General features: G+C 52.7%; 1 protein-coding gene across 4 annotated transcripts in view; it reads right to left on the reverse strand.

Annotated features, from left to right (window-relative positions):
- Positions 1-216: 216 nt before the first annotated feature.
- Positions 217-16313, reverse strand: part of GCKR (glucokinase regulator) — a 16888-nt gene continuing 791 nt past the window's right edge. For 2 of the 4 annotated variants that reach the window (XM_080998517.1, XM_080998514.1), the window contains 20 exons: positions 15452-15509; positions 14979-15103; positions 13448-13632; positions 12546-12614; positions 11693-11761; positions 11259-11332; positions 10318-10384; positions 9930-9983; positions 8924-9018; positions 8115-8220; positions 7245-7363; positions 6996-7094; positions 6766-6863; positions 6418-6494; positions 5060-5156; positions 3435-3532; positions 3129-3212; positions 2843-2992; positions 2157-2291; positions 217-1376 (listed from right to left, as the gene is read on the reverse strand). In XM_080998517.1, coding sequence (XP_080854643.1) covers positions 1209-1376; positions 2157-2291; positions 2843-2992; positions 3129-3212; positions 3435-3532; positions 5060-5156; positions 6418-6494; positions 6766-6863; positions 6996-7094; positions 7245-7363; positions 8115-8220; positions 8924-9018; positions 9930-9983; positions 10318-10384; positions 11259-11332; positions 11693-11761; positions 12546-12614; positions 13448-13632; positions 14979-15103; positions 15452-15509 — 2027 coding nt within the window. In that variant the 3' untranslated portion in view covers positions 217-1208. Of the gene's footprint in view, positions 1377-2156; positions 2292-2842; positions 2993-3128; positions 3213-3434; positions 3533-5059; positions 5157-6417; positions 6495-6765; positions 6864-6995; positions 7095-7244; positions 7364-8114; positions 8221-8923; positions 9019-9929; positions 9984-10317; positions 10385-11258; positions 11333-11692; positions 11762-12545; positions 12615-13447; positions 13633-14978; positions 15118-15451; positions 15510-16313 lie in introns of those variants that run through there. The other 2 variants (XM_080998515.1, XM_080998516.1) reach the window with 2 other exon arrangements.

Here is a 16313-nt window from a genome sequence, read left to right on the forward strand (position 1 = left end):
ATCCCAGGGCACATGCTCCATCCAAGTGGGAGGTCAAGCTAGGCCTTATGAAAGCATTCCTTTGCCACGTGGAGCCCTCAGAGTTCATGGTGTGCAAGTTGTGTGTATTTGGGGAGAGAGGTTACAGTCTGATCCTTGCGGGTGGTTCAGGATGTTTTTCTAGAACCTGAGCACTCCAGTCACCCACCCCAAACCGAGCAAGAACAGGACACCCAGTGCACAGACACATCTTTTATTACAAAAAGAGAGGAGCCCAGAACTCGCCAGCTGGTTCCCCGTCAAAGACAGGAGGAGCGACACAGTCAACCTCAGGCTCCAGGGCAGAAAGGAAGGAAATGAGCTGTGCCAACCTCATGCACTGAGACAGAGAAAGGGGCAGGGGCTCCAGGGGGCAGGGTGGACCCAGGTGCCTTTACCTCCAACCCACCTGCCATGCTCACCTCATCCCACCAGGCCACACAATGACACTGCCAGCATATACTGACTACAGGCATCACAGACAATTTGCTGCGAGCCTTGCAAGGTCCCCCAGGACATTTCATGAGACTTGGAGAAGGCCTCTCTAAGACCCACCTGGCTTGGGCTCAGTCTGCAGGTGGATGGCACCCAGTCTGCGCTGCCTAGCTGGGTGCTGGTGGCTGTGGAAGGGCAGGCTGGGAATCTGAAGCCCTTCTTGTCTCCCTAGTAGCACGCCATGGTCCACGAGGCAGCCAGCCTTGCAGAAGAGGGCACAGGTGGCAGTGCCAGGGATGTGAGCTGGCAAGGAGAAAGCAAAGATCGGAGGGGCTGGCAGGAAAGGCTGACACCCACTTTAGCATGGCAGCCCAATGCCGGGGGTGCATGGAGGGGAAGGGCAGGACAGGGCATGGCAGGGCAGCTCCTGAGACAAGGGAGTCATTTGGGGGCAAGGCCCACCCTGCCAGGGGGCAAAGAAGGGCATTCCCCAGAGGCACAGATCCATCTCCCAAAGGGAAGAAGAACCTGTTTCCTGGCACAGCAGGATCCTTGTCCTGGCCTCACTTCCAGTAGCTCTCATCCCAGATCCCTCCTCATCCCTTCCCTCCACCCCCTTTCCCCACTGGGAGAAGACAGGCCAGCATCAGCAGGGCAGTGTCAGACGAGGCCTCTCTCGTCAGGCTGAGTGCCTCTGCTTGGAAGACCGTCTGGGGCTTGAGGCTGTGGGACCCCTTGGAATAAGTGTTTCCCCCCTATGTGCTCTGCTCATCAGGTTCTGACTTGTCAGCCCCCCGCTTCCTTCCAGGAGCATTCAGTGCAGTGTCAAGGGCGGCTCGGAGGGAGGGAGCAGCATCCAGGCGGGCGCGGGCCTCTGGCACTGAGCAGCTACGCAGGAGGCAGAGCAGGGCTGTGGGTACAACCTGGGCAAATGGAAGAGATGTGGGGAAATCTGCAGTCAAACTGACCATTATGTTTGTTAATAAGCATATGAAAGGGTTAAGGAATACAGAGTTCCTGTATTCCTGCATTTCCGGTGGCAGGAAATAGGAAAAGATCTTAGAACCATAATGTTGGAAGGGCCCCCAAGGGCCATCTAGTCCAACCCCTTGCAATGCAAGAATCTCAGCTAGAGCACCCATGACAGCCATCCAACCTCTGCTTTAAAACCTCAAAGGAAGGACAGTGCACCAGCTTCCGAGGGAGACGGTTCCACTGTAAACACCTCTCACTGTCAGAAAGTTTTTCCTGATGTTTAATCAAAGTCTCCTTTTTTGTAACTTGAAGCCATTGGTTTGGGCATCTTAATCTTTTCTTCCTCCTTTCCCCAGTTTCTCTTTTCCTTTCAAGCCAGCAATGTGAGCAGATGCACATATATGGGCTCTTCTGGGATCCCATACTCCATTTTGGAAACTAAATTTGCATTTTGCAACTAAGAAGTATTTTTACCTGCATACCACTTTGATTTATTTGCTGTCTGTACTGAATGTAAGTAAAATCTTTTTGTTTTTACTAAAACAGGTCGTTCATTCTTAGCAATGGGGACAGAGAATGGAAAGGCCAGTAGACCACAAATAAACAGCAATAAGAAGTGTGATTGGTGTGACTTGTACCTCCTGTGTCATGGCACAAGTGTGGGATGACCAGATGGAGAAGTGGGATGGGCAGGTGCAGGGGGGGGGAGGGAGAGAACACCTGCCTACCTTGCTCTTGCCTGTTGCTACGGCAATGTGCTTGGAGACTGGAGCTGTGCGGAGATCCTCAGAGAGCGGCTCAGGGTCATAGATAGCTTGCAGGAGACCTTCCAGGCACTTGGCATGCGGCTGGCCCGAGAACCTCTGGAGGGAGAGAGGGAAGTTGGGTGGGGCTGCCAGGGGGTGGCAAAGGGCACAGGTCCCTCCTGAGTGTGGGGACTTGAGCTCTGCTTTTCCTGCAAGGTGGTGGCCCCACAGAGCCCCTGTGATGTGAGCAAACATCACTCAGGTTCATGTCACCATGTTGCCCTGATGGTCCTCATGGGCGTCCTTGGACCAGGCACTGTGTTTCCATGAGTAGCCTACCTAAGATGGTTGTTGTGAGGATCACAAGGATAAAGCCTGCCATTGCTTCCCAACGCGTCTTAGTGGATGATTGAGATACAGTACAAGCAAATCTGGGAGACAGGCAGGGTCTCAGAGGCCCCCTCCCCAGTGTTAGAAATTGGAAGAAGGAGGGAGCTGGACTGAGCGGAAGACCTCGGCTGGCCTGACCCTGCACCAGGCACTGCTGTTGCCAAAGCAAGACTCTGCTGGCACTCTGCTGGCCAGCCCTCACCCTGGGAAGTGGACACCCATCGACTAGCTCCATGGCCCTGCAGGGGAGCCTTCTGGGATACCCCTGCCCCCAGTACCTGCAGGATGCTGACTGCCCTCCAGAAGAGCTTGGAGTTGCTCACTCGCAGGTCCACCATGTAATTGCGCAGGATCTTGCCCTTCAGCACGTGAGCCCCGGTGCTGACTGTGTTCAGGATCCACTTGGTGCTGAGCTCCCTTTGGAACCTCTGCAAAGGGAGGGGGGATGGGCTGAATGGGCAAGTGGAGGGTGGGCAGAGAAGGGCCAGGCCAGGGGGGCTCCAGCCTGGACACAAAGCAACTCTCTCCCTCCCCCTTGTCAGTGGCTCCCTGCCCCCTCCTCACCTGGATGAACTTGCCTTCATATTCCAGGAACAGGATGGGCCACATGATGCTGATGATGGAGGGGAAGAGCTTCTTGAGCGAGGCCTGGCGGGGGCAGGGGGCAAAGCAGGGAAAGAGGGGGAACAGTCAGCCAAAAGGTCAAGATCTGAAAGGGGCTTGCTCAATGGGTGTGGCAGAGCCCTCTTGCATGTGTGATTCTGCGCCTCCAGGGCAGTGGACCATGGATGATAGCCATCGTGACCAGTAGCCATCAGTCATCAGGTACTGAGGGCCTGCAAACATGCCCACCTTGCAGACAGCACCTACCGGCAGGTATTGCCCGACTGTGGCATGAGAAAGGGCTTGCACGTTGCAGGTCCTCTCCTTCACCTGAACCACCAACTTCTCCACTTCATCAAGGTTGTCTGCAGTCAAGAGAGGAGAGAGGGGTATTGGTGGCAAAGGAAGGCAGCACAAGAGGGTTTAGGGTGCTCACTCTCCCACCAGCTGTTTCCCTTTCCGGAAAGGAGGGAGAGGAGCCAATCCAAGTGCCTTTGACTCACAGGTGGGGCTGTCTGATGTGGAGCCAGCCACTGGTCCAGGCAGCCCAGGATTGTCTCCAGGGGCTCTGGGGGACAGGATGGCCCCCTATGTGTAGGAGATTAGCATTCAAAATTTAACAGTTAAGAAGTCTAGGGGCTATTAACCACAGGGCTATAAATTGCTAGACAGGCAGATTTGGACCATAGAAATGTAAAAGGTGGAGAGAGAGAGCTCTGTGTGATGTCATTTCCTCTGTTTCCTGTCACTTCTCTCTCACACTTCTTCACCATGCCTTCAAGGCAGACGTATGTTGGCGATCTCCCTGACTGCACAATCCAATTTTGTAATCAGCTATATATTTTGAAACCCTTAAGTATTTTACCTGCATAGTTTTACTGCTGCCTTTGCTGTGATCCAATGCAAGACTGCTAAGTAAGTAAACACTAATTTTACTTACTTTTTAAGTTGTTGCCGGATTCTTTGTTAAGAGGGGTTAAGCCAGCTAACCTTTGTAAGTAGTAGTAGTAGTAGTAATAATGATATATTTTTTCTACCCCACCCACCTGACTGGGTTGCCGCTGCCACTCTGAATGGCTTCCAACAAAATATAAGAAAACAGAACAAAATATCAAGCAGCTGGATTTGCTCAGAAAATATAATGCTTTGCAGCCTAGTTTCAAGCTTCTGTATTTTGCTGCCAAGGATGGGGTTCTCTGTGTAACCCATACACATGGAAGACTGGCAATTGTAATTAATGTATCCTCCCCATGCCATCCATAACCTGATCCAACCACTATGGCCAGGCTCTTCTCATGTTCCTTGCAAATTGTGATTCTTTTCACCTAGAGATGCTGGTGGCTGGACCTCAGAGCCGCCTCCTGCTCTGCCGCTGAGCTGCAGCCCCCTCTCTGAACCAGGTAAAAAGGGTAGGAGGTCAGGAGCCCTCAGAGCACTGGCTCCAGCAGCCCCCTTTCTGCCATCCCTTCTGTGCTCGCTGAGCTGCAGACTCCCTCGTCCTCTCACCTCATGGCTCCCTAGAACATCCAAAGGGCCCTGCAGCTGGATCCGGCCAAAGGAGACCCATCTAGCGGAGCATCCTGGTCTCACAGTGGCCAACCAAAAGGAAGCCCACAAGCAGGATCTGAATGCAGCAGCGGCAGCCAGCCCCCTCTCCACTTGGGGCCCAGGAACTGGTCTGACAGTGCAGGCAGAACCCAGCCTTGTGTCCTCCATGAATTTTCTTCAGAGTATAAAACAACAACAACTTCCTCCTCTTGACGGCAGCCAAGTTGGTGGCCATCTCTGCCTCTGTAGTCTAACCATGTGGAGATGCCTTTCCTTTCTGCTGCATCTCCCAAGAGGCCCTTCTGCCCCCCCCCCAGCCTCACCCGCCCGCCCCCGTCTCTCACCATCCACTGTGAAAAGGAAGAGGACAGTATCCAGCTCCGTCAGTGATGGGAGGATTGTTTTCACAAAATCTTCTTCAGAGAAAGCAAACTTGGGGCCCTGCATGAGAAAAACAGAAAGAAGCAGCTGTCCACGCCTGGCTTTGGGGGGGGCATGCAGGGGGTCTTGAGTTATGGGTTGGCCCTGATCTACCAGAAATGAGATGAACTGGCTGTTGCCTTGGATGTCCTGGCACTGCTTGGTCTGTGCGCCCAACTCCCATGTGAGGGGGGCCTTGGAGAAGGGGGTGACCCTTGGAGGGCGCAGCTCCTCTTGCTTTCGGGGTTGGGCCTGTGCATTTGGGTTTGGTGTCCCCTTTCTGTAGAAGCCCCGAAAAGAGGAGAAGGAAGTGGAGGAGGAGGTGGAAGAGGAGGTGAAGAAGGAGAATCATAGAATCATAGAATCATAGAATCATAGAATCATAGAATCATAGAATCATAGAATCATAGAGCTGGAAGAGACCACAAGGGCCATCGAGTCCAACCCCCTGCCAAGCAGGAAACACCATCAGAGCACTCCTGACATATGGTTGTCAAGCCTCTGCTTAAAAACCTCCAAAGAAGGAGACTCCACCACACTCCTTGGCAGCAAATTCCACTGTCGAACAGCTCTTACTGTCAGGAAGTTCTTCCTAATGTTTAGGTGGAATCTTCTTTCTTGTAGTTTGGATCCATTGCTCCGTGTCCGCTTCTCTGGAGCAGCAGAAAACAACCTTTCTCCCTCCTCTATGTGACATCCTTTGATATATTTGAACATGGCTATCATATCACCCCTTAACCTCCTCTTCTCCAGGCTAAACATGCCCAGCTCCCTTAGCCGTTCCTCATAAGGCATCGTTTCCAGGCCTTTGACCATTTTGGTTGCCCTCCTCTGGACACGTTCCAGTTTGTCAGTGTCCTTCTTGAACTGTGGTGCCCAGAACTGGACACAGTACTCCAGGTGAGGTCTGACGAGAGCAGAATACAGTGGCGCTATTACTTCCCTTGATCTAGATGCTATACTCCTATTGATGCAGCCCAGAATTGCATTGGCTTTTTTAGCTGCCGTGTCACACTGTTGGCTCATGTCAAGTTTGTGGTCAACCAAGACTCCTAGATCCTTTTCACATGTACTGCGCTCAAGCCAGGTGTCCCCCATCTTGTATTTGTGCCTCTCTTTTTTTTTGCCCAAGTGCAATACTTTACATTTCTCCCTGTTAAAATTCATCTTGTTTGTTTTGGCCCAGTTCTCTAATCTGTCAAGGTCATTTTGAAGTGTGATCCTGTCCTGCAGGACCCCAGCCTAGCAGGTGTCCAAACAACCTCCTCCTCTGCCCACTCACCTGTGCAATCAGATCAGCCTCTCTGTTGAACATTTCGCTGCGGTCCCCAATGAGGAAGCCCCGGACATCGTTGATGTCTGTGTCATGAAGGGAGAAGCAGAAAAGAGAGTTCATGTGTCTGCATAAGAAGGAACCCCCACCCTCTCTCAGTCTCTCTCTCTCTCACACACTCATGCACACGCACTGGGACCTCCTACCAATCGCCTGCAGCCTCCTCCAGCCCCTCCTCCAGCACATGACATTTCCTGGGCCTGGTGAATGGGGACATTCTGGTGGCGGTCTGTCCCACATTTTCAGAACCACTCTCTGCCCGGACTGAATTCACCCTCCTTGCCTGGTAGGGCTCACCTGCCCCAAAGGTGGGGATGCACTCAGCCCCATCCATGATGGCGATGATGCCCAGGGTGTGCCAGCCGACCAGGTAGACATAAGCCTTCTTCTGTAGGCTGTGGCAGAGAGAGGCAGAGATTGTGCTGGGGGGCAGAGAGTTTTTGACAGGCCAAAGCCCACAGGAGCTGAGTTTCAAGGAAGATAAATTCTGGTTGCTGTGAAGAAATTCCTGCCCACCTGAGGCTCACCTGGTCCCTGCTTGCTTCACAAGGGCAGCAATCTTCTTGCTCTGACCATAGGTGACTTTGTGGGCCCGTTCATAGGTGCGGAGGATTTCCAGAAGACACCTGCAGAGAGGATTCAGAGAGAACTCTGCTGGGCTTTGTGCTGCTGGTCAGCTGCCAGGAGAGGGACTGGGAGCTAAGAGAGGCTCCTCTCCCCACCCCATGGAGGAGCCCCCAGAGGCTGCCCTGCTTGGCTTCTGCTCCATAACTCACTTCTCTGAGATCTCGCTGTCCTTGGAGACTGTCTTGTGTGCAGTCAGGAGCAGAGTTTCCAGAAGGATCTTGGTGGCGCTGCCGCCCTTCATGCGGGATGAGCCAGTGAGCCCTTCAGGCTGAAAGAGCACAGCAGGCTGAGACCGGTCCCTGCCTGGTCCTTAGAGGAGACTCTCCCAATGCCCCATGGCAGCTGCCAGGATGTGCCAGAGATCAGGGCCCCATGGCCTGGGCTGGCAATCCTGCCTGCCTGCACTAGCCTATCACAGGCCTTCCTGGGAACAAGCTCTTATACTGGAGCACAACTAAAGCATACCCTGATGCCCACAGCCAGCAGCCCTTGTTACGAGAGACATGTGGAGCTCAAGTGAGCACACTCTCCCCCCCCCCCCCCCGCAGGGCTGATGACGAAACAAATTGCCCTGAAAGATAGAACTTGAAGGAAGTAGATTTCAGGTAAACATGCTTAATTGAATTCCATTTTTTCCATATATGTAAGTGCTGGGGAGGGCAGGGAATGGGCTGCACAGGGGGGGCGGGTGCTACTCTAGAACAGGCTCCTGCCTGCAGAGGGGCTCTGTTTGGCTTGGAACACCCTTTCCTCACTGACTGATGGCACCAAAGCCTTTTGAAGAACCATAACCATCCAAGGGCCTCTTCCAGGTGCTTCACCTGAGGGAGGTGCAGCAGGTGACACCCTGAGAATGGGCTCGGTCAGAGGTGACAGCCCCTGCCCCCTATCTGTGGGCTGCTCTCTCCAGTGGACCACCCTCGGCCCCACCAATGCCTATATGTGGTATGGATGCGCAGGGATGGTAGGTCTGATGAGGGAAGCACAGGGAAGCCCCCCCCCCACTCCCCAGCACTCACCCCCACGGCAGGATTGAGGATGAAGGCCTGGTGGGTTTCCTGCAGCTTCTCCATCCTCTCAGCCACTTGCCGGAAGGTGGAGTGGAAGCCCTCAATCTTGTCTGTCCTGTAGGGAGATGTGGGGTGTGAGAGGGCAGGCAGGGGCCTCTTGCCCAGATCCCCCCGGTCCGCTGGATTCTGACGCTGTCCAGGCCACCTCATTACTTTCTTCACCTCCACAAGGTCACCCTCTCCAGAACCCCACATGGACCTCCTCTTGCTTGCCACAGGGAGAATTTAGAATGTTCATTATAGATTACTGTTAATGCAGATGAACATTTTACAAAGCCCAACCTCTGAAGCAGAAAGAAGGTTGCATCCCACTCCATACTCTCATTCTACTTTAGCTGGGGATTTCTTGATTATCTTACTAAAATGTGTGGTTCATTCTTAACAAAGGGCACAGAGGGGGGAAAGTCAGCAGACTACAAATAAACTGGGATAAGTGGTGTAATTGCCTAATTCCTAGATTCCAGGAAGCTGCAAAAGCGGCTGTGTGTTTTTTACTCTTCTAAAATGGCTTCACAGCCTGTTTACTCTCATATTTCCCCACCACATGTGGGATTGGTGATTTAAATTTAAAGTTACACATTTAATCCTCAACCCATCTCCATTATCTGCCTTCTTCTCCCCCAGCCAAGCGCCTCCCAAGCTTGAGATGCCTCTGGCCTCTGGCACAGGAGATGCTCTGAACAGGGTTGGCCAGACTGGGCAAAGTGTTTGGCAGCTCACCCTGCAGCTCTTCCGGACCTGCCCCCTGCCCCCCTTACCTGGCCATGGTGACTGGGTTGAATCCCACCAGAACTGGGACATAGATGTCCAAGTTGTTCATGCAGAAGTCCAGCTGCCCAGCCACGTAGGGAGCCTGTTGCAAGCAAGCAGAGCCCGTGTGAGGCGGCACCAGCCACAGTGGCCATGCCTTAGCTGCAGGCAGAGGCAGGCAGCCTCTGCTCCAAAGGCCATGTTCCTCCAAGGCCAAGCTCCAAGGGTTACTTCCGTCTCCCGGACTCACATTTCCTCTTTCAGGCCTGGCACCAATGTACAAAACTCAGTGCAACAGCATAAGAAGAGCCTGTTGCATCAAGCCAAAGGAAGCCCACCTAGTCCAGCATCCTGTTCTCACAGTGGCCAACCAGCTGCCCCAAAGGGAAACCCTCAAGTAAGAGTCGAGCACATGATCTACTCTCCCCTCCCGTGATTTCCAGCCACTGGTATTCAGAAGCATTGCTGTTTCCAATTGTGGAGGCAGAGCAGAGCCATCGTGACTAGTAGCCGTTGTGACTAGCAGCCATTGCTAGCCCTCTCCCCCTCATGTATTTCTCGCCTCCTCTCAAAGACATGCAAGTCAGTGGTCATGATGGCCTCCTGCAGCAGCAGGTTCCATAGTTAACTACACGTTGCCTCACTGACTGGCAACAGCTCTCCAGGGTTTCAGGCAGGGCTCTCTTCCTGCGCCACTTGGAGGTGGGGGATCAAACTTGTGACTTTCTGCCCTAAATCAGATGCTCCAACCACTGAGCTCCAGTGGCCCTTCTCCATTGCCAGCAGAAACATCCACTGGACACACCTAAGGACTTGACATTGAGGGAGTTTGTCAGAGGTGGCTTTTGTGGTCCTCCATGTAAAACCTTCTGGCTGGGGTGGGGTGCAACATCCCTCTCGTCTTCTGCTCCCCTGCCCATCTGGAACAGAGATATCCCTTTGTCTCCTACAGGAACTGGGAGGGTCCCTCCCTCCCGTCCCTCCCTCCACTCCTGTCCTGCATGAAATACTCACAGACAAACCACATGAAATCCCAAAGAAAATGACCTTCTTTTTCCCTTCACAGACCTGGAGGAGGAGGAGGAGAGAGAAAAGGGAGCTCAGTTGTTACTGTTATGCTGCTGCTGCCCCTAACCCCCCAGCCCACCCAGGACCAAAGGCACCCATCAGCTCTCCTGCCCAGAGCACCTGTGGGCTTCCTGCCAGTAAGGCAAGGGAAACCAAGGCCTTTACATGTTCCTGGTGGAGCTGCTCTCCATCAGAAGAATCTGTAGCTGGTGCTTGCTCCTTTGCAACAGCAGCTCTGGGGAGCAGGTGGGTACTCAGAGCTGAGGGTGCTGGTAGACAAGGGTCTCTCCACACACACACACACACACACACACACACACACCAGCAGCCTCACCTTCTTTAGGTCCTCAATGCCCAGCAGCGCACTGTCCTCAGGGCCCTCCAGGGATGCTACAAGAGACCTGTGAGAAGAGGCATAAGAAGTGCACTTGTCTGTGTGGGAACTAAATTTGCAGCCAAAATGAGATTTCAAGCTTTGCTGGATAAGCAAAGGGTTAAGACACCTGAAGATTCCCTATAAATTGCTAAAGAGGACACGATGTGAGGTCATATCCCCTGCTTCCCCTTGGTAGGAAAAGTAACAAATGAAAATATTCCTTACCACTTCCTCCCTCCTCAGTCTCTTTTTCACCATGGAGCTGAAGAGAAAGGATGCTTAGTCTAGACTCCATTTTTTTATCTCAACCATATTTTTATAATGTCAGATTCTGCCTCTCTTGTTTTAACTGCTGCTTCTGCTGGGATCAGGTCTGAAACTTTCTGTAACAAGGTTAAGCTACCTTGTCCTAGAAGTTTCCACATCTTATGCTGCAAAAGGATGCAGACCCTTCAACTGTCCCAATTTAATCAGGGCACCTGATTTTGGGGGACCATGCTTTCAAGCGAGATCTTGGCCCTGAAATAAGTGCACCCTAGTTTTCTGCTTGGACATGTTGGAGGGTATGAGGATGGTCATTTTACACGCTGCTAACTGGATGTCAAACTCACACAAGTGAGTAAGAGGAAGGATAAATAATAGCCCACCCTGCCCTCCAAATCCACCCCAAACTCTGAACCCTCGAACATGAAACTCTGCAGCCTAGAGCTCCAGTTACCACCAGCACCACACAAATGCACACATGCAAAAGACTCTCTTCTCCAAACTCAGGTCTGCACCCGAAACGTTTCCACATGCATTTGTCCCCCACATGTCCCAGACACCCCCCACACTGGTCTAGTAGCCTAGAGTCCCAAATGGCTTTTTTTACAACCCACCTGCTCATCCTGTGTCCTTACCTGTCCCCCCCAGCAATTATATACGTGTACTGGGGCAGCTGCCCCAACCCCTTCAGGAGTATGTTAAAGGATACCTAGGAAAAACAGACACAAAGACAGTCAGGGAGGTGTGGGGCGACCTGTGCCCCCCCCCCAGCTCTGAGGGACCACCCCAAAGGCCACAGTGCAAAGCCTGCCCTTCCTAGCAATGCAGTCCCTTTGTGGCATCCCAGGCAGGTGCCCCCTCCCGGTGCAGCCCTGAGCCAGGCTCAGTGGCAAACTCTCCAGCGCTGACTCCCAGGGGCAAGAGGGCAAGCCCCAGGGATGCCCCACAGATGGCAGCAGCCCTCCCTGCATCAGCAGGCCCTCTTCATTAGCTGCACAGCCCTTATCTCCAGGCATGGGGGGGGGGGCTTGAGAGGAAGGAAGAGGAAGGTGAGGCAGGAGGCACTCACCGCCATGAGGAAGCCCATCCGGCCAGAGGCTCCCCCTCCACTCAGCACAATGAGCGTGTTGTCTGGTTCCTGAGGAAAGAAGGAAGAGACAAATAGGCTGGGTGTCCACCCACTCAGCTGATCCTGGCCCAGCTGCCAAGGGCCCTCTACCCCACTCCTCATAAGCAACTGAATAGGTATTCCATCCAGCGGAAACGGTGGTTGTAGCTGGACATGTGGGATAACTAGCCTCATACAGTATAACGAACATCTATTGCATGAAGGGGTTAATGCTGTATAGTAAGCTGCCCTGCCAGGTCACTTCCCCTCACCTTGGGAAGGTAATCAAGCATTTTTTTGTATCTCAGTCTTTCCACTCTGCCGCCAATGTGAAGAAACGCCTACATTTTAGCTGTGAAGCTAAATGTGAAGAAACTACATTTAAGCTAAACTTAATTATGTGTTTGTATTACCATTTGTAATATGGTGAAGAAAATGTGAAGAAACTACATTTAAGCTAGACTTAATTATGTGTTTGAATTACCATTTTAAGCCTGCCTGAAAAAAGCTACTGCATCTGTTACTCTACAGCAAATATTTTAAGGGGGAGAAAAGGGGGAAATCCCAGGAGAATCCAGTCTGCCTTAAAGCATCCTGGATTACTTAAATGAAAAGGCTAAAACTAGCCTATTTAAGCTTTCCTTTTAAGCTGCAAAGGGATGCACTCTGTTGAACTCACAAACATCATGAAGGAAAGATAATATCTAATTATTATATCCTCTCCTAGCATTTATACACATCCCGACAACAACAACAACAACAACACCACCACCACCACCACACACACACACACACACACTGCCTCCTGCCATACCTTCAGCACCTCCTGCACTTTGGCAATTATGTCCACCATGGTCTTCAGCACTGACTCGCTGTACAGCCTCTGGGGGAGACAGAAAAGCGTGTCAGTGGCACTCAATGCTATTTCTCCATCGCATCTGCTATGACTGTTCTAAACCAGTGCCCAGGTACAGCAGTGGGCAGGATGGTTGCCAACAAATTGAGACAATGCTGGTAAGACAGAGACCTTGGTGTGTGTGTGTGTGAGTGGTTCCCAGATGCAGAAGATGGGGAGTTCGCCAGTTCAGGGCATGGTTGTGCCTCGTCTGAAGGAGCGGGTCTGTAGTCTGGGGGCGCTCCCAGTTTCATCTCTGCTACTGGAGGCTCAGGTGACCTCTGTGGCAAGGGACACCTCATGTTAGCTTAGGATGGTGTGCCAACTACACCCTTTTCTGGTCAGAGATAGCTTAGCTGTCATTCATGTGTTGGTAACTTCACAATTGGACTACTGTAATGCATCCAACATCAACTTCATTGGACTGGTCATGTTGTTTGGATGCCTGATTATCGTCTTCCAAAGTAACTACTCTCTTCCCAACTTAAGAATGGAAAGCGAAATACCGGTGGACAACAAAAGAGGTTAAAGGTGCCCTCAAGGCAAATCGTTAAAAATGTAGTATAAACACCGACAGTTGTGAAACACTGGCCTGCAAGCGCTCCAGCTAGAGAACAACCTTTACCAAAAGCACAAACTCAGGGTGAAGAGTAGAAATGAGCTAAGAGGAAGACACGTTTGGCAAACCCTCATCATGATCAACTGTCTGGAAACCCACAGGGTCCCTTCCAGCTCTGCTATTCTATGATTCTACAGTGTTGAAGGGTCACATTCCAGATCACCCCCACCCCAGGCAAGTAGGCAGGGAGAGGCAGAGTCACCTTGTAGTTGACCAGCGCTTCGTCGTCTTCCTGGAATATTTCTGCATCACAGTCTCTGAGCAGCTGGACGATCTGTGCAGCGTCCGCCTTGTCCAGCTCCCGGGTGATGGGGTTGGACTTCTCTGTGATGGGCAAGGCAGCCTCGTACCCTGCCAGCTGGGAGAAAAAGGCATGAAGGGAGGGAGCTGTGGGGAACAGACGCAAGGGGGGCAATAAGCACTGCAGAACAGCTGCAAGGCGCCGCCCTCCGAGATCTGCTGGGATCCACCCTGAGAGAAGCTGTGCCTGCCTAGACTTTCCGGTGGGTTTTCCCTTGGCATGTGGCACATTTTTGCTGACTTTCCATCTAGGACTTTTGAAGTCCTGGGACACATGTCCCAGAATCTTTGCCCCATTGAGCACCTGTGCACAGGGCCGCTATGCAAATCCATGACAAATTTCTATTTTTATTTAGATGCTAATCTGCCAACACCATGACTCACTGTGACTGACATATACAATATGATCAGACACATCAATGCTGTACGGGTGCAGTCTCAAAGGGACATGTAATCCAGTGTCCAGATATGGGGCGCCTCTTCTCAAGGAGTTTCAGAAAGAGGCTTGGAAATGTACTGAGGTCCTGGATCAAACCTCCTCCCAGGATATGTTGCAGTGCACGGGGGAGAATATCCCATCCTTGGAGGGCTCCTCAAGGGGCAAGGAAGAGATTCTGAAGTTTAAGGAAGAACTTTCTGACAATAAGAGCCGTGGACTCTCCTTCCTTGGAGGTTTTTAAGTAGAGGCTGGGTGGCCCTCTGGCAGGGATTCTTTCGCTGTCATTCCTGCATTGCAGGGGGTTAGGCTAGATGACCATGGGGTGCCTACCAACTCTATAGTTCTCTGGTTCTATGATTCAGGCCCTCATACCAACCAGAGAGGCCATCACTCCCCACTCCGACAGAGCACCCACCCACCCACCCACCCTCCCTCTTTCAGCATCTTTCCTTTCAACAAACAACAACCCTGGGGGATTCAGGCTGCCTTCTCTTCTGCAGCCCTGGGACCTGTGGCAACAAGGAGGTCCTGCTGGGAAATCGCAGGTGGGCAGAGAGGGCTGTGGTGCCCCTCAAGTCCTGCTTGTGGGGGCTTCTTCCCGGGGGCGTCTGCCTGGCCACTGTGAGAACAGGAAGCTGGACTAGATAGGGGATCCTTGGCCTGATCCTGCAGCCAGGCTCTTCTTGTGTACTTGTGGGGCCTTCTGCATGCAGGGCAGGTGCTCAGTGACAGAGCTGTGCATGGACCCTTCTTCTAGTGGCAAGCGCTGGGTGCACCCCCCTTTTCTACTTATCTGGTGGTGCCACTTGGACAAACGAAGCTTCCTTCCGAAGAAATGCAGGCACCCATCCCCACTCCCCACCCCTCAGAAGCAAGGCTTCCTTTCACCATGCTCCATTCTGCCAGACCACTTGCCCCCCTGCCCTTGGGGGCAGGTCCACCTGTCGCAGGGAAGTGCTGGCCCTTCTCTCCCAGCTCCTGCTCCCGTCCTTACCTCCCACTTGCCCTGGTCTGGCGTGTCGATGACATGAGGGTATTTCTTGGTGCCCCGCATGGTTCAAGGCCAAGAACAGGCTCAGAGCTCTGGATGCTGCTTTTGCCGGCCTTATCAGGCCTCTGCTGTAATGATTAATCCAGGCAGTTAAAATTCAAGCTGCTCATTGCTCTGTGTCCAGAGCAGAGATTCCTCGCTTATGGGGGGCGGGGGGCGGGGAGGCAGGGCTGCCCCCTCTATCTCCTGAAGGGCAGAGTCAGGTGATTGCATCACTCCTGGCTCACCAGGAGGAGGGAACAGGCCCCTGGTTGATAGCTGCATGGCAAGCAAGGCCAGAGAGGCTCTGTTGGAAGGGCACCAAGAGAGAGGAGGGAGGGAGATGTACTGGACAGAGTGTCGGACCTGGGAGAGCAGGGTTCAAATCTCCACTCAGCCATGATGCTTGCCAGTCACTGCCTCTCAGCCTAACGTACCTCACAGGGTTTTTGTGGGGTTTAAATGAGGAGAACTCTCTGTGCCACCTTGAGCTCCCTGGAGAAAAAGATACAATGGGATAGAAAGGCAATGAAATGACTAAGAATGCCACGGCTCTCCCATAGCCCCACAAGGGTCTCAGGCCCAAGTAGAAGACTTTGTCCCACTCTAGCTGCTGAGGAGCTGAGGCCCAGAGGCAGTGGTTGCAAAGGCACTGAGGGCAACAGCTGGCAAACTCAGGAGGAAGATTAAACCAGACTGAATCTTTGGGCTTTGCAGTTCGCAGCTCTGGGGTGGCTCAAACCTAAATCCCGGTCTCTCCCACTGGCATTTGCCCTGGAGCCCAGGACACGAAGCAAAACATGTTTGCTTTCACCAGGCGAGGGTCAAAGGGCCCTTGTCACGCTTAATGACCCCTCCTTTCCTAGCCTGTGCCAGACTCCAGGACAAAGGCCCATCTGTTCTGTGAGCAGCAGCAGCAGCAGGGAAATTGTCTGGTTCTTCCCTGAGCACTGGCGGAGGAAGGGGGTGCAGTGGGTGCAGCTCACCCCAGGTCGTCACTGCCCCGCCCCCTGGGATGCTTGCCCTGCCCCCGCGGACAGCTAGCCCCGCCTCCAGGTGCACAGCATGTGTGCCGTTTCGGGTGCCGGGACAGCTACCTCCGCCTCTGTCCCTGAGTGCTTAGATAAGTGGTTTTGAACCAGTGTAGCGTGGCACCCTGGGGTGCCTTGAATGGTATGTTGAAACGGATCAGAAAGGGGGGGGGACTTTTCTCTTTTTCAATATGATTTACCTAACAACCCCCCCCCCCAAGAAGAACCGCCACAATGATTGATAGCAAGTGAGATGGGAAAATAAACT

This window comes from Podarcis pityusensis (assembly GCF_964106645.2).
Source record: "Podarcis pityusensis genome assembly, chromosome: 3".
In the NCBI taxonomy this organism is placed as follows: domain Eukaryota; kingdom Metazoa; phylum Chordata; class Lepidosauria; order Squamata; family Lacertidae; genus Podarcis; species Podarcis pityusensis.